This window comes from Globicephala melas, chromosome 5 (assembly GCF_963455315.2).
Source record: "Globicephala melas chromosome 5, mGloMel1.2, whole genome shotgun sequence".
Taxonomy (NCBI): domain Eukaryota; kingdom Metazoa; phylum Chordata; class Mammalia; order Artiodactyla; family Delphinidae; genus Globicephala; species Globicephala melas.
Window position 1 is genome coordinate 107,383,332 of NC_083318.1, and position 23,863 is coordinate 107,407,194.

Here is a 23,863-nt window from a genome sequence, read left to right on the forward strand (position 1 = left end):
CCTTCAGTGAACATGGTGCACAAGCATCTGTTTCACTTCTTTTGGGTATATACCTAGAACCTAAATTACTTTTCAGCATTATTCAGTACTGGGGATGGGGGATTCCAAGTCGGTAGCCTGAGAGGTTTCCAGTAGCCGTGCATGCTCGGAGGTGCTCCTTGCAGGAGGGCAGTCCCGGGTTACAGTACACTCAGCCTTCGCCCAGGGTCCCACACAGCCAAGGCAAAGAGTAAGAAAAAGCAAGTGAACCCAGCATTCCACTCAAAAATCTCTCCCATTCCATTTCCAATAAAGACAAAACAAAATGTAAAAATAAGACATTTTTATTAAAAGCTGAAATGTTTTCAAAGTTGATACATGCAAACAGATAATTCCATCACATGGATTTCTAAGATCACTGACAGGCAGATACAAACCAGCCTAGCAAACACGCACCAGCACCCTCAACCGCTCAGTACTTGGACTTGGACTCAGCCTGTTCGCTCGGAGGGAAACCGGACACTTACCAGCATGTCCCTACTGCTGTTGTGCCCCTGGTGACTGGCCTGATGGCGGGGAGGGAACATCCCTGTCACACAGAACAGTGCCGGGCTCTCTGCTCCACCCCAGCAGCCCTGCCCACCAGGACTGGTCCGTCCAGGCAAGTGACTAGCAGCTGGCTTCCCAACACTGGAGGCTCGTTTCAATCAACGGAGCACTTGAAACAAAATCCTGGCTGCCTGAGCCACAGGCCCATTACAGCAGCATCCCTCGGAAAGCCACCTGATCAAAGTCACTTTCCGCAAGCTCCCGGGGAGTCCGATGCCCACGGAGGGGGCAATCACTGCAGTGCTTTCTTTCTCAACTCTTACCTTCTTAGAAGCCGCCCTGGTCCTGATTTACACATTTGGTGTGTCTGACACGCTTCTTGAGTTATGAAGTTAGGACACATGGATGCTTCATTTCTATCACTGTTTTGTGAAGGATTAAAAAAAAATAGAGCACCCAGATTTCATTAAAAAATTTATTTTCATATAAAAGTGCCAAAATAACCACAAACGTCAATCTATGTCAACAACCAGTTTACGCTAGTAATCAAAACACAAGCCTCTTTATTCACACTGTTCAAAACTCGAATCTTGTTCACACGTTCCCACAGTAGCTCGAGTCTCTGGACAGTGGGAAGTTTGCGTTCCTGTTCGCGGTGCTAGTCCATATGTCCAGGTCCATATAGGCACGGAATGGGTTAAACCCAGGGTAGTATTCCTTGCACATGACCGCCTGGTTTTCCATGTGAGTCGAGTGTTCCGTGGTGGGGTTGATGGGGCAGCAATTTTCATACACGTCGCTTTGCGGGGCCCAGATGGAACCAAAAAGTCCAGACATCGGAGACAAGCTTCGGGTGCTTGTGAGGTAGGGCTGAAGGATACGTGAGGAGAAGAAAAAAAAAAGAAAGAAAGAAATGTTTAAAAAAATAAAGAAGGCTTAGAAAGGCAATGGCAAGGTTGACTATGTACCCGTGGCTACCACAGTGTAATCAATCCAAGCTACCTGGACATTATTACACTATTCTCAGCCACCTGGGTGGCTTTAATTCCATTTTCCTCAAACAGAAGGTCATGAAATTCCCATCAAACTATCGATAACCTTTTATCAACCCAAGGAAGGACCCACAGGTCGAATGCCCTCTATTTGTAAAGCAGCAGCAGAGTGGGTGTCAGAGAAGCACAGAGGGTGTCCCCAGGCAGGAAGCCCTCCAGACCTGTCGCTGACACTGCCTGACCTTCCTGGAAGGTTCATCTCATCTCCTCCCACAGATGAAAGGTCAGCGAGGCCACAGGAACACAGCTGCATCCCAGAGGGCTTCCTGGCCCAAGTTCAATGTCATCAACAACCATCTCTCCTCAGTGTGGTTTGGGGCGTCTTGGCTGCTGGTGTCTGCAAGCCCCTGCCCATCTGACTACGTGTGAGCCCCCTGCAGAGCGTGGCTGGTGACCTAAGGGGAACAAGCCGGGCTCTGGCTGATCTGAACCCAACCCTAAAGCTACAGTGAGACCAGGATGAGGCAGGCACCGGAAAGAACCCAGGCACAGCAGGACCGGGCGGCACTGACCGGAGAGCTGATGAGGCCAGCGTGTCCCCAGGCGGTCGGCACATTTGGGGGGCTGTTCCAGGCAGACTGGGAGCTGTGGTCAATGAAGTCTGTCTGAACTTCGGCAGGACAGGGGAAGCCATTGGGGTAGTTAATGTTTTCTACAAAGAATGGGAGACATCGACAGAGGTGAACATTTTTCTGGAGACAATGGAATTCTCCCTCTCAGACAGAAAGCTCTCAAGGCCTTACTATATTGACAAGTTAAAGATGAACATAAAATAATTACTCCATGACACACACCACCTGGGAAGCCCTCAGGAAGTTCTTCCTCTGGGCTTAATTTTTTGTATTTGATAATTTGATGGGACTCTTTCTAATACACAGAATACACTAAAATACTGCTATACTTTTATAGTAGTAGATACTACCATAGATTTGAATAGTGTCAAGGTTCTTACCAGTCCTTAAAATTTTCTTTTATTGCCTGTCATGCCAATGTCGGCCATCTCCACATACACCATATGCATTGATAAAGTAATAGGAAACCAAGCCCTTCTCCAACAGCAGTAAGAAGGTATAAACACAGCCTCACAGGCAGAAAGAAAGTTACCACAGCACCCCCTTGTGATTATCATAGAGCACTGCATATATCAAAACCCAGATAAGTACAAGCATCTTGTACTTATATTTGGGCCCAAGAATCTGCAATTTTTCACAATTTCCCCTTCAAGCTCCTTCCCTTCCTTCAGCAGCACCATCCAGGGGCATAAGCATCAGGACATGCTGAGGAACAAGCAGGTAAATGATTCTACCTCACCTGGGACTTGTTTGCCTAAAAAGAGTAACTAACCCCAGCCTCCCAATGGATAATCCAATGGATAATCCACAGTTTAGGTCCACATAGATCCAAATGACCCCGTTCTACCTAATTTGAAGGACTAAATAGATTAGGGTTATTTGTACAAGTTCCCAGACACCCGGGTTTAGAGGGCTTTTTTGGGCCATATAAAATTACATATGGCAGGCGTGCTGGACCCACACGAAGGACTGACTCAGCAGCATCCTGGAAGATCATTCTCAAAGGCACATTCTCTGCAGTTAGTGTGTTGAGTCCACACGCCCTTCCTGCTTTGACTTTCTGCGAATAAAAGAATGGCACTGGGGACCTCCCTGGTGGTCCAGTGGTAAAGAAAGAATCCACCTTCCAATGCAGGGGACGCATGCTCGATCCCTGGTCAGGGAACTAAGATCCCACATGCCGCGGGGCAACTAAGCCCGCGTGCCACAACTACTGAACTCTCGTGTCTCAACAAGAGGGCCCGTGTGCCGCAAACTACAGAGCTCACGTGCCCTGGAGCCCGTGCCACAACTAGAGAGAGAAAATCCACATGGCACGACTAGAGAGAAGCCCGTGCACTGCAATGAAAGATCCCGCGGGCTGCAACTAAGACCGACACAGCCAAAAAAAAAAAAAAAAAGAATGGCATTAGGATTGTCCAAATAGCTTTACCTTCCGGAAAGGCATTGTAGTCGTTCAATTCCAGGGGGCAGTACACACTGGGAAACTGGCCTTCACACGTTGCATTCCAATCAATGAAACTGCTACAAAAAACAAGGGGTCTAGTTTCAGAAACAGGATGTCAACAGATCAAGGAAAGAAAGAGGAGTACGATGTTATTGCCCAGCATCCTCATCGCTGCTAATTCCTCAACTCTGGAAAATTAAAGAAGTACTTTATTGTCACAGAATCAAAGACTTACTAACTCAACGCTCATCACCAATGACACAGCACTGCAGGATGGATGGCTTGGACTGGATGCCCACTTCCTTTCAATGGGGATGTAATTAATGTACAGCATAGGAAACATAGTTAATCACACTGTAATACTCTGTGTGGTGAGAGATGATGACTAGACTTACATGGTGATCATTTTGGAACGTATAAAAATAATGAATCACTATGTTGTACAACTGAAATGTAATACTGTATGTCATTTATAATTCCAAAGAAAGTCAGAGATGGAGTTTGATCTGTTGAGTACAGAGAGCCAGGGACTCAGGGAAAAGTGGGGGCAGGGGAGCTTTTCTTTAAATGAGACAAGAAAAAGCAAATAAATTATGCCTAGATAAGGGGAATGGATCAAAACCCGGCTTTCAGTTTGCCAGAGAAGTACTTTCACTTAGACTGTAAAAAACTTGCCCATGGTTAGGTGTAAAGCATGTAAGCAGGACCAAGATTTGAAAGAGAAAATTGCTCTCACTTTTAACTAAAAGATATTACATTAAAAAAAAAACAAAAACAAACAACAAACTAAAACCCACCCGCGTTTGTTAAGTCTAACCAGAGGCAGAGCCCGTGGCTGTGGCTTTGTCAGCACGTGGAGGATAGGACACTGCTGAGAGGGTCCCAACACCCACCCAGGGGGCTCAAACACATCCGCTACGAACTGCCACCTTCCGCTCGGGGCAAGGCCAGACTATGACTCATGGTAGATGCTTTGATCCCAACTGCAATCTGGATTTTCATTATAGAAATAAGAAAGTAACTACCTCTATTATAATAAGCTAAACTCCCCAATAAAACTTCAACTGGATTCTGATTAAACATAGATATTAACATTTTCTCAAGGTTTCATAATCAAATGATTAATGGCAAGTCTAAGAAGCTGCCACTTGTGGAACTATTTTTCAATACTCAAATTATTCGATCTTTAAAATTTTTAAATGTGTTCAAGATTAATGCCAAGGAAAAATGGAAATTTTTATTCTCTTAGCGGGTAGGAATTATGAGGCACTGTTTTTGTTTTTTCAGTTTTGCCTCTAATATATGAATAGCTCGTCTTTTCAGTTTAAAAAGGAAAACACTGACGTGGTCACCGGCTGTTACTTTTTTCCTTCCCTGTTTCTCTCAATTCCTGGCTTGTAATTTTTCAGACATCACAGCTCAACTCCAAAAAGCAGCTGGCAACACCCAGCTCCGGAGCTGGGGAGAAAGCCCAGACCCGGCCGCCGCTGCCGTCATCCGGATGGAGCGCATACCTGCTGTGCACCGGGGCGGGCGCGGGCAGCACGGCCGGCCCGCTGCTCTCCAGGGCGCAGCCGAAGCCGCTGGTCACACACACGGGCTGTGCGGGCCACAGGTCCCCCGGGGGGTAGAGACCTGCGGAAGAGAACAGGCCTCTCAGCCCCCCTCCTTCTCATGCAGCCCTCGGCCACCCTTCCTGCAAGGACCAGCTCGACTTCTCCTCCCTCCAGGAAGCCCCGCCCCCAGCCCGTATCACCCGCGCGGCTTCACCGCTAGAGCCCTTCTGTCTGTAAAGTGCAAGGGCCGAGCGCAGCTTTGACCTGCACTTCAGACGGGACAGAACCGTCTCCTGGCCCGGATTACGAGATCATGGTAGTGACTCAACAAGCACTGCAGGGCCTGCCTGCTTCCTGCAAAGCCCCGGCAGGATTCCCAGGACACAGCAGTGAACACGTTGACATTCAAGTGAGCGGAGACAAACAACAAACAAAAGAAGTAAGAAGCTGGGAAAACGGTGCTGTTACAGCCCCAGGGATGAGACACAAGGATTCTGTGGCAGTGGAGGGGGCCAACCTCAGCACCAGGGGAGAGAACACCCTGCACCCTGCAGGTACCGGGCTTGGAGTGACGTGAGTGAGCCCTGTTTTCCACAATTGCCCCCGAGGCTTCCTCGGGAGGGACCCTGTCCCGGCTCGGCGCTCCCAAGCCGTGGAAGCGCCTGTCTGCTGGGTGTGCCAACAATATGGTCCTGACCTCAGTCTGAACACCGTCCCCCTAAACCTTTCCAGGGGACACCCGGCTCCTGCTCTTCCCAGCAAACACCTGCAGCACCTCTGCTTGTCTCCACCTTCACCGCCACAGCCGTTGCTCATTCGTGGGATGCACGGATGGACGCCATTGGTTGGTGGCATGGATTAAAGGGGCAGACTGGCCATCTGCACATGGGCAGGAACTCCACAAAGAAAGAATAGACTCAACTATTCGAAATGCACTGGGAACCCGAAGGTCTACCAGCCAACCAGGCCACACGGGGATGGGGGGAATACATGGACAGGAATACGTGGACACAACTCTCGCCTTCCAGGCAGCGTGTGCGCCCCCAGGGCTGCACCCCCATGTGGGAGCCGGCGGCAGTCACCCGCCTGGAGACCCGGAGACCTGCAGCTCACGGTGGTCAGAGAGACCCTCGAGCGTTTAAAGAAACACCACCAGAGACCACGTAGCTGTCATAGCTGTGGGGGTCTCTCAAGGACGAGGTCCACCTCCTAAGGTCACCCTGGTGTTTGGGGCCTCGCTCAGCGGTTGGGCAGGCACCCTACGGTCAGTCCTGCAGGGCGGGGCATCCTGCCGTGAAAGTCCTGTTGAGAATCGCTGGGACCAGAGGCTGCATGAGCCGATTAAGATCAGATCAACCAAGAACCGCCTCTGCACTCAGGTGCTCATGAACAAATGGACCGGAAGCCAAGACCGCACAGAAACGAGGGGTGTGTATGCTGCTTCGAGACGATCTCTGTGGGTCTCACGTTTCTTTGCTTCCTGGAATGGATGCTCTGACTGCCCACGTTCTGACCTATCTTTCCAAGGATATTTGCTAAACAAAGCCTCAGAAGATGGAGACAGGATCTCCCCCTAGAGCAACGGGCAAGTTTGCTTCGTCCAACATAATAAAGATAATGTCGCCCACCTGGGCGGCCCTGCATCGCCCCCAAGAGACTGGAGGCCTGAAGGAAGTGTGCTTACAAGACGCTCAGGCTGCTTGCTGTGCTAAGCGTCCTATTCTCTGACCCAGGAGTCTCTTGTCCTCTGGCAGCAGCTACAAAATCATGGCAGGCTAACTTGTCAGCTCGTAATAAGTAGGGTAAACACCTCAGACCCTTCCCCGGTCTCGACAGTGATGTGATCTGACTCACGTTCAATATCATCCCTCTGGCTGCTGTACTGAAAAGAGACGGTAAGGTGGTGGCGGATGTTCACCAGCGTTACCGTGGTGATCGTTTTGCAATATGTACATATGATGAATCATTACATTAGTTATACCCCTGAAACGAATCTAATATTATGTATCAATTATATCCCAAAAAGAAAGAAAATAAAAGACAATGAGATAGCGAGGTGAGGTGAGAAGTAGAGAGACCTGTCGGGAGGCTGCGGCGAGAAAGAATGGTGGCCGTGGGGAGAAGTGATCAGATTCTGGGTCTGTCTGGAAGGCAGAGGCAGAGAGTGAGAGAACAGATCCCATGTGGGGATGAGGAAAAGAGTCCAGGATGACGCCCAGACTTCTGGCCTGAGCAACAAGAAAGCCCGAGTGGGAGGCTGTGTGAGGAGTAGGGCTGAGCAGGTGAGCGTACGGGACACCGGTGCAGGCCTGAGGACAGATGGCACCGGCAGCTGGCTGTGCAGAAGTGGGAGCTGTCGGGGGGCTGGAGGTGGACGGACCACCAGGAGAGCATGACCCAGATGAGCATGAGAGCTGGGGGAGCCGAGGGGAACTGCACCGGGACCCCCGAGGTCACAGCCCGAGCAGAAGGTCTCAGGAGGCCGGAGTGCGGGGCCCCGGCCACGGAGATCACTGGGGTCCTGCAGACTGCTCCGGTGTCACTGCACAGCCAGCCCCAGCGGTTTCAGGGAGAACAGGAGGAAAGGAATCTAAGCAGCAGGCAGACAACTCCCCCAGGCGGCTCTCCCAGAGAGGAGGGCACAGAAGCAGCCAGATAAGGGGGCGTCAAGGGAGAGAGCGACTGCTTCTGTGTTAAGGACGGGACGGGAGGTCTCACGGTATGTACGGATGCCGGTGGGCACGACCCGTTAGAGAAAACCTGGCGCTGGCACCGAGCCGGAGCGGGACCCCACAGAGGAGGGCAGCCTGACAACCCACGGGCCGCAGCAGGAGGGCAGCGGGGGTGGCGGGTGGAAGACAGGGCAGGCGGAGCCTCTCTCTTCCCCAGGAAGCAGGAAGCATCAGCTAAGGGAACCAGGCAGAGGACTGACAGGTGGGCACGGGGGGGGCGGGGTGGGGGGGTGGGGGCCGCAGCTGCCGCGAGGCTGGCAGCCGGCCGGCTGTGTGTGCTGCCCTCCAGTCTCACTCATCTGCACGGCACAGGGCAGAGAAGCTGGAAAACTGGGCAAAACCATGCCCGTGGCTCTGCAAGGAGGGTGCAGCGCAGGGGGAGGGGGCCCAGAGGTGACGTAACAGCAGGTGGGAGGACTGAGGCTGGGGCGCATGAGGGAGGTGCGGGCAGAGGAAGGGGACGGCACCGGCGCTGTGGACAGTGACTGTGAACAAGGGCTGTTTCTGTAGTGACTTTAGGGCCTCAACAGGGATTGTAACGGGTCATCAAAAAGTAACTGCAGACTATTAACAAAGACGAGGTAAAAAGGCGCTTGAAACACATACACACAACATGGATAAGACTCTAGATGACATACGATTCTCCAACTGACGACAAAAACAAAGACAGGAGAACATGGCAGGCGTACCTGTTTTGACACAGGTTTTCTTTTTCCTCAGCGTTCATTAAATCCTCTCCCTCCTCTATCACCTCAAAGAGAAAAGGTGGTACCTTCTAAACCTCCCTAAATCTTGCCTAAGCAAATTACTGAATTTAAGAGTATTTTTTCATCAAAAACACTTATTTTTATTGGACCAGTAGGCAGATCCAACTCACAAATAGTTTATTTCTGTTGATAATCTGACAGCAGATAAACTCTCTGTAACCACAGAGCTGGAAGCCTCCTGCCTTCAAAGTAAAAGTGCCCACTGTGCTGGGCAGCCTTTAGTCCAGCACGATTCACGTGAGCAAAAGCAAGAGCTCGACGGTGCCGCAGAGGGTAACAACCAGGCTCATCCTGCCACCATTCCTGAGCCTGGTTAGGCAGGAAGGAGGCGCGAGGAGAAAAGAGGAGAAACGAAGGCAAGAGAGGTGAAGGGAAGGAGAAGGAAAGAGAGGGGGCCTGGAGCTAACCTCCGGGGCAGACCCTGGGCGGAGCGGCTTCCCTCCCCGGGCCCCGTGTCCAGGCTCCTGGGCCGCCGTCCCTGCCTGGCTGAGGCCGCAGAGCTCAGCGCTTGGCCTCAGCACCGGTGCAGGAGGGAGGCTGGATCAGTGGACAGGCTTCTGAGACAAGGGGGAGGAGTGGGGACGGGGGACAGGCAGAGACACGGGAGGTGGAAGTCAGCTAATCGGGGCGCCGGACCCTCCGTCTGCTCCCCGCTTTTCTGCCACCCTAGATGGGAAAGGGAACTAAAGGCGGAGGCAACCCCTGTAAAGGGGCCCCACCTTGCTCCGGGGCCACAGGCCACCTGTGCCTTGTGTCCCAGGATGGAGCTCAGGGTCCGTGCAGAAGGGGCAGCCGAGGCCAGGGGCCCTGAGGACGCCAGGGCAGAGGACAGGGGCCTTCCCGACGCTCGGGAGCCGGGGCACAGACAAGCCAGCTCTGTCTGTTCTCAAGCTCCCCGGCCAGCAGCACGACATGGACACCTGGCCGGTGTCCGGAGCAAGAGCAACGGGCCTCACCTTTATCTTCTTCAACAGCCGCAGGCCCAGCAGGAAGGCTGGGACAGGGGGCGTCCACGTGTCGGGGGAAGCTACTCACGTCTCTGCGGGGAGAGCAAGAAGATGAGCCACTGACCCTCTCTGTACAAGGAAATGCTGGATTTCTGTAACTAAGTCTGTGCTTTTTTTGTTTTTTTTTTTGTTTTTTGCGGTACGCAGGCCTCTCACTGTTGTGGCCTCTCCCGTTGCGGAGCACAGGCTCCGGACGCGCAGGCTCAGCGGCCATGGCTCACGGGCCTAGTCGCTCTGCGGCATGTGGGATCTTCCCGGACCGGGGCACGAACCCGCGTCCCCTGCATCAGCAGGCGGACTCTCAACCACTGCGCCACCAGGGAAGCCCCTGACTGCGTTTTTACATGAATTCTTCCCCTCAAAAACCATAAAGATACTAGAGACATAAAGGTATACACCCACAAAAGGGCTGAGGAATATTAAATTCCCAAGATCCAGAAAAGTCTTTTTTTTTTTTTAAATAACATCTACCTTCAATCTTCTATTTTGGTGTAAGAGTATGTATGTATGTATGTATGTATGTATTCATTCATTCATTTATTTATGGCTGCGTTGGGTCTTTGTTGTTCTGCGCAGGTTTTCTTTAGTCGTGGCGAGTGGGGGCTACCCTTTGCTGTGGTGTGCGTGCTTCTCATTGTGGTGGCTTCTCTTGTTGTGGAGCACGGGCTCTAGGTGCACAGGCTTCAGTAGCTGCAGCACACAGGCTCAACAGTTGCGGCACATGGGCCCCAGAATGCGTGGACTTCAGTAGTTGCGGCACGTGGGCTTCAGTAGTTGTGGCTTGCGGGCTCTAGACTGCAGGCTCAGTAGTTGTGGCGCACGGGCTTAGTTGCTCCACGGCATGTGGGATCTTCCCGGACCAGGGGTCGAACCGTGTCCCCTGCACTGGCAGGTGGATTCTTAACGACTGCGCCACCAGGGAAGCCCCCAGGGAAGTCTTGTTTTAACAAACACCAACAGCACAATGCTAACTAAGGTAGTCTGCAGTTTCCAATCTGCCTTTCAGCAGCTGGCAACAACCTCCCACTCCTGGTTTACTCTCTACCCCTAACAGAAACAGCTCGCATAGAGCTTTCCTCATCCATTCCATTTTTATGACACCACCCCCTGTCCTCTCATGGTGCCTAAAACCTAACCACACTCCTCACTCTGAAACCCTCTCCTTCTAACATACCCTCCTCTTCTCCCTCTCAGTAAATGGTGCTTGTTTATTTTGTCCGATGCTGCAGAAATCATCACACGGTGAAACCGTAAACATGTGTCTCCTAGGTTCTTGCAAACTTTTCTGAATCATCAGTGCTCAGTTTTATTTCAAGTCCTAGAAAAGAGTAGCTGGTTCCCATCCTTACTGTTACTGCTGTTCTTCCTACGTTCAGGAGCGACACCTTCTAACGCGGCCGTTCACTGAAAGGACCAGCGATACCAGAGACGTCCCCACACAAGCGTGTTGTCTTGGAAAGATTGTACGCCCTGAATTATTAATAAAATCAGATTTTACTTTCTCACATCCTTAAAAGGTTTTCCTATTTTAGCCTGCAGAACCAAGTACAAAGAAGAAACACACGGAATGAAAGAAAAAAGCAGTACCTAAAACATACTGTAAAAGCTGGAAAACTAAACACTTACGTGGGATTGCAGATGTTATGAGAAAGATTCAAGGAGATGGGAGCTTCAGAGGGAAAGTCATTTTGTGAAACACTGTCTCCTGCATAAAAACAAAAAGGTGATCACAAGTTTTTATAAGCATAATTCAACTGTGTATATCCTGTGTTAAGATGCAGATCGCTAACGTCGTTAACCCCTATGAATGATTTATTTTTCACATTTAATGGATAGTCAGTCAATTTTTTAATTAAAAAAACTTTTACGTATGAATGTGTATAAAACTTGGATCATACTTCAAAAATACTTTGTGTTTTTGATCTTTTACACAATTAATTATATTGGGAGGGGACTTCCCTGGTGGTCCAGTGGTAAAGAATCCACCTTACAATGCAGAGGAAAACGGGTTCCATCCCTGGTCAGGGAAATAAGATCCCACATGCCGCGGGGCAACTAAGCCTGCATGCCACAACTACTGAGCTCATGAGCCTCAACTAGAGCCCTGTGCTACAAACTACAGAGCCCACATGCTGGGGAACCCGCGTGCCACAACTAGAGAGAGAAAACCTGCATGCCACAACTAGAGAGAAGCCCGCGCGCCACAACAAAAGATGCCGCATACTACAACTAAGACCTGACGCAGCCAAAAATAAATAAAATAAATATGTACATAATAAATACATCTTTTAAAAAATTATATTGGGGACATTTTCCTGATATTTATTATACAACCTCTGAACATAACTAGACTGAGTCTTATGCCCTGTGTTACAAGCAAGGCCATCACTCACCTTTCTCATTCTCCTGCTGTTGGCCTTATCCCCTAAGCGAGAGCTGCGCTTCTATTTTTTTATTGATGTTAAGCACCAATTTTAAAAACTCTCGCGTTAGCACCATCAGGCGTACTGCCTTCAGTGGCCAAGAAGACCATCCCCACCACGAAACAAAACACTGCAAGCCGTCCTGCATCCAAGCCCTCATGGCGTTCTCCAGCACACAGTAATAAACAGATGTACGTGTATGTCCGTGGGGGGTCACTAGGCAAACAGTGTCTAAAAAGGCACCTGCAGGAAGGGCCAATGATGTGAAAAAGGCTGAGAAACGGACTGAAATCACAAGTGGGCATGTGTCTAGGTTTTTATGGTGCCAGGGCCCAGGTCTCCCAGACAGGAGCTTCTTTATAGGTAATCACTGCTGGCAGGAGACACAGCAGAGGCCGCTCTAATGAGCGGGAGGCAGTGGAAAGTGGGCTGGGCTCGGGAGGAGTCAGGGTCCCAGGGCGTCCAACAAGCCACGCGACCTCTCTGAGCCCAGGTCCTTGGAGGCACGGGAAGCGCCCCCCGTGGCCCTGCGTACAGAGTGAGCGTCCCATGGATGCCACGGTGACGCCAATGGAACCCGTCTCCCCCCTGTCCTGATAACAAAGCTTAACCTGTACTATGTTGACCATGACAGCGAAAAGGAGTGAATTAAATCTTTACGTAGACATGGAGGTACGACAAACAACACTGAGTGAAACAGCAAGACGCAGCATGCTTACTGAAGCGTGATCTCCGTTATGTAAGTTAAAAACAATTCTCTGGGGCTTCCCTGGTGGCGCAGTGGTTGAGAGTCCGCCAGCCGATGCAGGGGACACGGGTTCGTGCCCCGGTCCGGGAAGATCCCACACACCGCGGAGCGGCTGGGCCCGTGAGCCATGGCCGCTGAGCCTGCGCGTCCGGAGCCTGTGCTCCGTGACGGGAGAGGCCACAACAGTGAGAGGCCCACGTACCACACACACACAAAAAAAAAAATTCTCTGTTTTGTTGATATATGAATGTAAAATAAAGTATGGATTAAAAGAATACACAGCAAGCCCATGACAGTGGACAGTGAGTCTCTCAAGCAGGAGGAAGCGGAAGACTATAAAATATTACCTCTTAAAAAAAAAAGGAGGGCAAATATGACAAAATTAAGAGTTATTAATTCTAGGTGACAGAAATATAGATGCTTCTTTGACCTTTCCTGTATCTTTAAATTTTTCAAAAACAAGGGAGGACCACTGTTCATAGCAACATTATTCATAAGACGCAAAAGGTGGAAAAACCCAAGTGTCCATCAACAGATGAATAGAGAGGTAAAATGCAGTCTATCCACAGACAACGGAATATTTATTATTCAGCCTTTAAGAAGGAAGGAAATCCTGACATGTCACAACATGGATGAACCTTGAAGACACCATGCTAAGTGAAATAAGCCACTCACCAAAGGCCAAGTATTGTATGACTTCACTTACCAGATACGAGAGTATTCAAATTCACAGACAGAAAGCAGAATAGAGGTTCACAGGGCTGTAGGGGTGGGGAAGGGAGAGCTACGGTTTAATAGGTACCGAGTTTCTCTTTGGGATGGGGAAGAAGGCCCAAAGATGGATGGTGGTGATGACTGCACAACAATGTGAACGTATTTAATGCCACTGAACTGGACACTTAAAAATGGTTAAAATAGTAGATTTTGTGTTATGTATTCTTTACCACAACAAACAAATGTACAAGTGAAAAAATAAACGTGGAAATTCTTTGAACTGTTTCCAAGATACAGACTTTAAAAAATAATAATAATAATGGAGGGAGGCAGGAAGGAAGAAAGAAAAAAGAAAGTGGATAAAATGCAAAGCAAAGCAAGCACGGGAATGCAGAGCCCACCGCGGGCAGGCGGCACTGGAAGGCAGATCAGGCCCCTGTTCTGGGTGCTGGGGCAGGAGGGCCAGGAGGCCTCAGTCCCAGACTCACCAGGTGGCAGGAAGTGCTGAGGGCCCAGCATGGGCTTCTTGTCCCCGTCAGAGCTGCTGGCACTGCTCCAGCTGCCCCAGCTGCCCCGGCTGGCACGCACGCTGCCCGAGGAGCTGCCACAGTCCGAGCTGGAGTCTGAGCAGGACTTCTCCATGCGCTTCTTCCCCGGCTTCTGGAAGTAACCCTCTGTGGGAAGTGAGAGAGGAGTCGTGTTTCGCTTACAGAGTTTTCAACCTGATGCCACTTCCAGTAGAAGGAGAGAGGCCAAGGTATGAAGAAGGCAGGGCTCAGCTTCAGGATCTGCCCCCTCTGCCCATCCAGCGAGAAGGAAGACGCTCCCTGAAACTGACGATGGGCCCTGAGGAAGCCGCGGGGGCGAGTCACGGGCCCCACAGGCTCTGCCGTGGGCCGGACAGTGAACGTGGTCTAGCCTGAGACAGTCAACACCAATGATAATCGCGACCTAAAAGTGGTTCTGGAAATAACAAGTACTTCTCTCAAGAAAATCAAGGCTACTCTCTCGGACTGGAGACGTGTAGGTAATTTCTCTCTCTTGTATTAAAATGTCCCCCAAGATATACGTACGACTGATGCACTCTGCTGTACACCTGAAACTAACACAACACTGTAAATCAACTAGACTCTCATAAAAAGTGCTTTTAAATGTCCACCGAGAGTTTCACAGTATTATTTATGTGTGGGTGGGAAGAACCTCCAGGAAGACCGAGAAACAACGCACACGTGTCTGGAAATGCGCGTGTCGGTGTCCCACACCCCTCCCCCCCCCGCAGGACCTTCCTCTCCTGCCACCCTCCACCCCTCCCTGGACCCAGCCCCGGGGCCCCCAGGTCACCGGCCAGCAGCCCTCGGCGGAGCAGCAGCCTGGCTCTGCAGGAACCACCTGGCGCAGGGGTGTGAGGACGGCCGCTGTTCTCCCCTGGCTTTCCCCTACCCTCCTCTTTCACCAAGGGAGTCCTGTCCTGAGCCATCACCCACGGTTATTCAGCCGTCGGCATGACACAGTCGAGAGTGGCCAGATTTTAGAGGAGTGGGAGGTAGGCGGGGCAACCCTACGGGCCTGCCCAGGCTCAGAAGAATCGCAGCCTACTGTCTCATCCGGACAGCTTTCCATTCAGCCTTGGGTGAAGTGATAAGCTCTCACACTGGGCACTTCCCCGAGGAAATAACAATCAACAACAATCCCGACAGAAGCACTGTTTGGTAGCTCCACGCGGTTCCATACCTGCCTCTCCCTGCGAGGCAGGTAAGCTGCTTCCAATGCCAGCATCTGTTTTACATGCTTCCCCAGGGTTTTCCTGGATACACCAGCTCCTTAAGTCGATGTCACTGCTCAGCTCAGACCTTTCAAATTCACTGCACACCAGCTTTAATTCACTCTGTTCCGAAGGCCTGGAAGAGCCACAAAAAAATCACGTCTGCATTTTATCGTGCATACACACATACCTGCTTTCCTTGAGACTTAGCAGAGGTGAAAAGGTGAATCTGGGACAACTTGAGCCCTCTTCTCTCTGGGTCTGCTGGGAGAAGACGATAAGTAAGGGAGAGAGATTAGGAAGAACAAGATTTTGCTGTTTTAGAACGAGAATTAAGTTGGAGCTCATTTAATCTCTTCATATTTTACAGTGAGAAGAGTAAAACTCTACAGGTTAAATGAGTCCCCCAAGGTCAACTGGTAAGTGGCAGGTGCAGGACCAGAACCCATGACTCTCTGTATGTCTTCCTTAGTTTTCGTGTAAAACATGACTCTCAGTAGATGAACCTGCTCCTTGGCGTCCGGGGGAACGTCTGAGCGTTAACTGAAATCTTTTCTCATTCATTCATTTAGCAAACATTTGTGGAGTGACGACCATGAGCCATGTACTGTTAGGAAAGGTGTGGCGTCTACAAAGAAGAATGAAGTTCTTCCCCCAAGGAGTTCACAGTCCAACGTGTATACCTCTCTAACTAGACTATGAACTTGAGGGAACATCTGTAACACAGCTTTGTAAATGGAGACACAGAAGTGTGTCAGAGAACGCTCCGTGAAGACCTAGGTGATTATTTCACACAGTCCAACTTCCGCACCTCATGTCACATCTGTAGGAGGACAGGTGTGAGATGAAGCCGATGGTCTCAGTGGTTTGTGACCACTCAGGGTAAAGAGTAGAGAGACAGAGTATAGAGACAGCTTGGCAACAGACAGTCCAACAACCACCACCTACGTAAGCATCACGTTCTCAAAACATTCTGATTACCTACAAGCTACTTGGAAGTTATTCTTTAACACCGTAATTTGTTTCTTTAGCATGTCAGAAATCTGCTTTCAAAAATATATTGTAACATTTAATTGGTGAAATTCCACCCTAATTTTATATCTTTCTATATGTCCACATCAGAAAAACATGCCACTTTAAAGTGACCACATAAGTCCATCAAATTTTTATGAAAATACAAGGTGTGACTTTCCTTTCTATAGGAGACCACATTGCAGCTTTCAAATAATTTAGCCCAGGGCTGCCCAGGTGGCGCAGTGGTTGAGAGTCCGCCTGCCGATGCAGGAGACGCGGGTTCATGCCCCGGTCCGGGAAGATCCCACATGCCGCAGAACGGCTAGGCCTGTGAGCCATGGCTGCTGAGCCTGTGTGTCCGGAGCCTGTGCTCCGCAACGGGAGAGGCCACAACAGTGAGAGGCCTGCGTACCGCAAAAAAAAAAAAAAAAATAATAATAGTTTAGCCTAAATAAGAATAATTACCCATTAGTAAGTAGTATTTAATAATTTAATAATTACCCATCAATAATCTAATAATGTGTATCTTTCCTTTTTTCCTGTTTGCATTTTGCTGATTGCAGGACACAGAACTAGAGCTTGAAGGCCCCCTGGGGTCGCCTGGTCCTCCTCCAGCAGAACAGGACATTCGAGGAAGGGGGGGCACGTGTTACAGGGCTGAATCCCAGGGTCCAAGCTCCTGATCGCAAAGGGGGCAGACACTGGAAGCAGCATGTCACATGCCTCCATGCGGGGGTCCTGGCCACCACGTGGGCGGTTCTGCCACAGTTCCCTCCCAACCACAAGAGCAACCACTTACAGCAGGGTGGAGTCCCTTCCCCACGCAAATCTGGAACTGCTAGAGAACACATCTGACAGCAACACATTTAAGTACCTAGCTGAGCTCACAAGAAAGAGAAATCCCCAGATGCCAATGCTCAAAGGAAGAAAAGCCGGAGCAGTGGAGATGGAGGGGCAAGGTGGGAGGAAACAGGCTCCGAAGCCCACTCGCGACAGGAATCAGGGAGCTCGTCAGCGCGAGGGCCACCTGAGAGGCTCCCCAGGGACCAGGGCAGAGGGCGCAGGGGCACAGGTCTGCCAGAGGCACTCCGTATGTGACATCAGAATGGATGCGCTACTGACCTGGTGGGAAAAAATTCTCGAGCTACGGAATTTCTGTAAAATTAGGCTTGGAGAGCTACTTCTGGGAACCCAGACACATGGGATCCGCACGAACACGGCAGCACCTTAATTTTGCAGGTTAGAAAAGAAGCAAGGTTTCCCAAGGAGGCTGCCCGACTGCCTGGGGTCATGTCTGGCTCTGCCCCCCGACCACCTCTGGGGCTTCAGGCAAATCTCACAGTTATCTATCTGCAGCTCACTTCCCACAGCAGAAGAACCTACCTTCTGCTGGACGATCAATCGGGGCAAAGATTCTATGCGTGGGGACTATTCTCTTGCATTATCGGGACCCCAGACAGTCAGGGTCAAGCTGGGACCGTGGGCCTGCCTGTGCCCAGAGGTCCTCTACCACCTGCTCCACCAACGCCCCTGGTGTGGAGGGATGGCTATGCTTTTTCCCTAAAACCTGCTATAGCTTTTTACATTTTATTAAGAAAATTTTAAAATTTTGCTCATCTTAAGGGGTTTTCAACAAAATAAATAAAAACATAACCAGAAGATATGTTACTTTTAAGAATATATCTTTATCTCAAAACACAAACATCTACACTCTCATATTATCTGTATCCAACGTAACAAAAATAAGATGGAAACATAATAGCTAAATGTAAAATTATAGAGTAAATAATAGATGAAAAATTTAAAGGGACTGTAAAAATCACACACCTCAAGACCTGGGCAGCACCCCTTTTCTTGTTTTTTCTACATGCTCGATTTTTATTCCAATTTAAATTTTGTAAGTTTCCTTCTTTTTTCTCCTGAAGCCTCTTCTTCCTATAAGGATCTTCCTGCTAAAGAGGAAAAAGAAAAGTTTTAGTAAGGGTTGCAATTTACTAACACAAATAAAACCTGTGTATGGTTTTTTCTTTTAACTTTTGAAGACCAACTCCATCTGAATTCAGAACATTCCACTAGTGAAAACAGACATACATTTCTCAATCTCTAGTCTGTTTTCATTTACCTTCTTTCTCTACCTCCCCTCAGCCTCTGCAAAAAGAAAAAAAAATTGTCGCCTATAAAATTTCTAAGGGGCTAAAAAGGAAAAACATCTGTTAGTAATTTATGGTCAGCTTGCCCGTTAACCTCAGCAGCAGTAAATCCTCCGACCTTCACCTGTTTATTTGGTATGTGCAATTCACATGAATTACTACTGAAGAAAAATCGTGTAAAAAAAAACTGAGGAGTAATTTGTGTATTTATGTTTTTATTTGTTTATAGATGAACTTTAGGAGAACAGGCAAAACTCCAGAGAATGCTCCAAACTAGTTTAAGCTTTTCAAGTAAATAATGCCAAGAATATGCTTGATGTTTTTTTAATGTGGTTCTGAAAAACTTAATTTAGCATGAGACAGAAATATATTATATATAATATATATATATATATATGCATATAAATAAAATTTTTTTTAATTTGGGTTTTTTCCTCTTCTAAATGTTAGGCATGGTCTACTAACAGGCCCAAGGGGAGGGGGATTCCCTTTTTAAGTAGCTCATATCTCTAATGTCTACTAATACTTTCTCCTTTTTTTCCTTCCACCATGCTGCCCCTTTAGCAGAAGAAAAATAAAAGGTTTTAGATGCCTGCACATTACATGTCTGGGGTACTGAAAGCCTCATGCTTCCATCAAAGCAATATGCTCACTACAATAGACGAACACTAGAAATAAAATGATATTTTAAGTGTACCTGTGGTGGGATTATGGTATTTTTGCTCTCTTCTTTACACTCCTTTATTTTTTCTCCCAATACGTATTACCTTTTTTCTCATTCTGAAGGCATTTTAAAAACATGGTAAGTTAAACATACAAAGTCCTATCCTACAGGACCGTATGCTAATCGTTTAAGTTTGATGCTAAATAGACACATTAAAGACGTATGATCAGATGCGATCCAATGTTAAACTTTAAATACAAACCACATTTATTCAAGTATTGCTCTCTGTGAATTTCCAACTTTTGCTGTGGGGGAGGGGGGGGAGAGTCTGCCCCTGCCCTGCCTCACTCTGTCCACTTAAGGGCCAAGAAAGGCTTTTCAACACAGCGAGTACCTGAACCTTTCTGTCCCTCCAGGGTCACCCACAAATAAAGGACCAGCCCCAAGTGGAGCCAGGAAGGGTGATCTGAGCAGGAGTCACTCTGGACGTGGCTGCCTTCTCAGCACAGCCTGGTTAGAATGGCATAACAGGCCACAAGAAGGGAGGCACTGGAGGGCTACACCCAGCGGGGACTTGGTGGTCAGAAGCATCGCCACCTACTGTGAGTATCAGAGAGTGAGTTTCAGGAGCACGGGGGACATGCTGGACAAGGAGGTGTGGATGGAGTGCTGGAGAAGCAGCACACACAGGAGGGCTGGGGAAGAGGGGCGTGTGTGTGTGTGTGTGTGTGTGTGTGTGTGTGTGTGTGTGTGTGTGTGTGTGTGTGTGTGTGTGTGTGTGTGTGTGTGTGTGTGTGTGTGTGTGTGTGTGTGTGTGTGTGTGTGTGTGTGTGTGTCTCTCTCTCTCTCACAAAGAGAGACCGAGAGAGAAGCACGGGGCAGTGCAGAGGCATGGGGCTGGGGTCAGCTGGGGGCGGACAGGCCCGCAGCGGATGCCGCAGGTGGGGCAGAGGGGAAAGCAACCTGAGAGCCAAAGCCAACAGACTTGTCAGGAAATAGGAGGAAGAAGACAGGGGCAATCGGCTCTTTGTTTTCTGGTGGGGAGGTGCCACATGTGACGAAGCAGGACTAGCCAGGATCGGAAAGGGTCCACGCAGACCTGAAATTAAGACCAGTCTCTGTGGCCAAACCACCTGGTCTGAACCTCACTTCGTGTGACAAGCTGACTCATCTTGGGCAAGTGACTTAACCTCTCTTTGCCTCGGTTTCCCAGGTCTTCCAAAAGGCTGTTGTGAGGATTAAAGTACCTGACACTGGTAAGCAGTTTACATAAGACTTAGCTATTATCATCATCATTGTTGAATTATCTGAACTAAGTTCTCTGATCTCCCTGAATGAGGGACAATTTAACTGGCCGCAGGGTGAGGAAATAAGATTTCCTAAGCTTTAATAGTAAAAGAAAAGAAAGAAATCAAAGAGAAATCACAGATTGACTGCACAAAGGCATTCTTAAAGCCACTGTACATAAGTCAAAGCGAATAAAAATAAGAGGGAAATGACAAACTAAGAAAAAAATCTGATACTATTTGATAGACAAAGAGCTAATACCTTCACCTATGTTCTCACAGAAAACAAGAAAAAAACAATGACACTCAATAGAAAAGTGGGTAAAGGACATGAAATGCAAATTCACAGAAGAAATAGAGAAGGCCAAAAACATGAAGAGTTCCTCCAAAATATTTAATAATAAAGTATGTTTTTAGAAGAGACCAATTACCTCATCTTTCCATTTTGGCTTTAAAAACACAAGTGTGTTGACACTGCGTGTTTATGCCTGCAAACACGAGGACAGGCTAGGGAAGCCGCGTGTGGTACCACGTGTGTCTCTCAGCAGGGCAAGAGAAACCAGGTCAGACATTCACCTCTTAACTTAGAAAAAATATATATATTTTTAAATGTCAGTGGCAGGATCGTGGATGAATGACTTTTTGCTTGTGTTTTTCAGAATTTTACAAAAAATGAAGGAAAATGCTTACTTTTCCCTAGTAAGGGAGGCAAACTGAGATGAGAAACAAAACACCATCACTTACCTATCCCACTGACTAAGATTTTGCCAAAAAACGGTGCTGCTGAGACCAGAGTAACACAATGGCTGTCGTGCACCAGGCATGAGGGGAAACAGGGACCCTGCTTCCGGAGAGTGAGCTGGCGGCACACACCAGGGGCCCTGACAGTGGACACTCTAATTCTATTTTTAGAAACCTATAGCAAGGACGTACCAGATATACAGGCCAGACTTAGTTCATCATGCTACTATGAAAATAAAAAGTTGCAAACAACTTTAATGTCCAACTGCTGGGGAATGGTTTGGATTACGGCACAGTTAAATGATGGAATGTTATGTAACCACTGAAAACAAAGTTTCCCATTAATTTCTAACATGAGAAAATTCAGAATTACGACATTATAACAAGGCTCCATATACACAATAATAATTATCCCAAGTTTTAAAACACTTGCATAGAGAAGGAAGAGAATACAGAAAAATGCAAAAAGTGGTCCATTTTGGACAGATCTTGCCCTCCCTTCTTTATGCTTCTGTAATAATCATGAATTCCTTTTCTAAGGGGGAAAAAAAAAGATCTGCTTACAAGAAAATAAACAGCCAGGGCTGGGATTAAAATTTAGTTTGCGGCTCCCAAATCTGGTCTTCAACCTCCTCTGCCAATAAATCTGGAGGAATGTTCCCCATGTGCTATAGACAGATCTGTACAATTTTCTAAGCTGCAAAGTCAGGCTCCAAGAACGTACAAGAAAAACAAACACTGAGCACTGCGCTTGGGAATGTGTTTATTGAGAATGATTTTCTCCAAATGAACAATGGGATGGAAAGTACACTCAAGGTGGTTTAAAGAAGAGCCTACAAAACTGAGCGTGGCCCCCAGAGCCGGCAGAGAGGAACGCCCACAGCTCCGCCCCCATCCCGCCCAGGTGACTACAAGCAACCTCGGAGCCCCAAGCACAGCCCAAGCCCCCAGACCCTCGGCCCCGCTGCAGCCCCCCTGCAGCCCGCACCCAGAACAGACGTCTGTCCTGCCCAGGATCACAGACCAGGAAGGGAAGGAGGAACCCACCCAAGCCCTGGGACCAAGGCCAAGAAGGGTCTGAGTGCCACAGACAGGGATCAAGACACGGCCCGTGGCCCCCTCAACCTGGTGTGAAGACACGGCCGGGGGCACCGGCACACGGGGCAAGTCTGGACGGGAGCCAGGGGAGACTTCGGGGCTGGGGGGCATGTGAGGTGGGGGCACGGCACCCACACACACGGAAGACGGCGCAGCATCCCCAGCCTGACCTCAGGGTCCCCTCCAGACAGCCCTGCACCGAGGGCCCTGCAGTGATCAGTTCCCACCTCTCCTCCCAGGACACATCTGGGAGGGGTCGGCACCACTTAGCTTCGGCTTCCACTTCATTGCAGGGCAGCACGGACGTCCCCGCTCCCAATGTGTCCAGTCTCTCCTCCCCCAGATCCAATGACTTGACTTCCGCTCCTGATTGCATGCCCTGTCTCCATGGCCCGGCCAGCGTGCCTGCCCTCCGTCACTATACCTGCTCCATCAAGCAGACTCGGGCCGCTGGTCTCCGCGCACACTTCAGAGAATTCACGTCACCCTTCAATTCTAAACTCCACGGGAACAACTTCCAAGTCCCAGGCCCGGGCCGGCCTCACCATGGCAGCTCTGGCTCGGTATCTCCCATCTACCAGGCTCTGCCACGTCCAAGTCCAGCCAACCCCCTCTGTCGGCAATGACCACAGTCACACCTGTCACCTCTTTGATTCTTACTACTGGGCAGTGCTTCCCAAGTGCTGCTATTCTAACCACTTGCTATATTCACTCCTCCAGTCCTCACAAACCTAGGAGGCAGAGATACTATTATTACCCTCATTTTTCAGATGAGGAAACTGAGATGTTGAGTAACTCGCCCAATGTTACAGAGTAAGTGTCGAGCTGGGCTCACACCAGCTGCAAAGTCCATGCTGCTAACCACGAGGCAACACGGCCCTGACAAACATAAAAATGAAGCCCCAATTCCCCATCTTTTAGTTACCCAGACTTAAAACCTTGGAGCTGTTTTTTGCAAGCAAAGCCAGCTCCTCCCCTTTACGCAGCCAGGTGCTAAGAAGTCCTGCTGGTCTTTCTTCTACACTGTCTCCTACCTCCTCTTCCCGTCCTTCACCCCTGCTCCTGCCCAAACAGAATCTTGATTACATCACACCTCCCAGCAGAGAAGCAGCCTCCCGGTGAGAAGAGAGCTGGTATCCATTTCTGCCCTCCCCAACCCAGCCTCCAAAACACTAGGACTGATCCTTCAGAAATGCATTATTCACACATTCATTCAAGCACTCGCTAAACCACCACACTGGCTCTTTGTAACAGGTGCCCTGCCCATCTCCATGAAACTGAATTGAAAGATACTCAATTACGACCTTCAAGAAGATCGCAGTCCACAGGTTGTTTTCCATTTCTTGTACACCCTCCTCTACCCGCCACCCCCTGCCCGGTTCAGGACCCTTCAATAGCATTCCATGATTTGCAGCAGGGTCCCCAAACTGGCCACCCTCAGGCCAAATCCTCCAAAAAGACTTTTCTGTTTGGACCAATGTGCTTTTAAAAATTTGATCCTGAAATTCCTGAGCAGGCAACCTTCCCTTCCTAGTGCTTGTGCTTACTTACTTCCTTGTGTCTCCCACTGAGATCCAGGGACTAAAGTCTAAACTCTGAGTT

General features: G+C 49.1%; 1 protein-coding gene across 3 annotated transcripts in view; it reads right to left on the reverse strand.

Annotated features, from left to right (window-relative positions):
• Positions 1-989: 989 nt before the first annotated feature.
• Positions 990-23,863, reverse strand: part of TMEM131L (transmembrane 131 like) — a 159,942-nt gene continuing 137,068 nt past the window's right edge. For 2 of the 3 annotated variants that reach the window (XM_030878277.2, XM_060299666.2), the window contains exons 27-35: positions 18,150-18,274; positions 15,278-15,444; positions 14,035-14,220; positions 11,288-11,366; positions 9,611-9,693; positions 5,114-5,234; positions 3,585-3,676; positions 2,093-2,232; positions 990-1,398 (exon numbers count right to left, since the gene is read on the reverse strand). In XM_030878277.2, coding sequence (XP_030734137.2) covers positions 1,123-1,398; positions 2,093-2,232; positions 3,585-3,676; positions 5,114-5,234; positions 9,611-9,693; positions 11,288-11,366; positions 14,035-14,220; positions 15,278-15,444; positions 18,150-18,274 — 1,269 coding nt within the window. In that variant the 3' untranslated portion in view covers positions 990-1,122. The remainder of the gene's footprint in view (positions 1,399-2,092; positions 2,233-3,584; positions 3,677-5,113; positions 5,235-9,610; positions 9,694-11,287; positions 11,367-14,034; positions 14,221-15,277; positions 15,445-18,149; positions 18,275-23,863) is intronic. The other variant, XM_060299665.1, reaches the window with a different exon arrangement.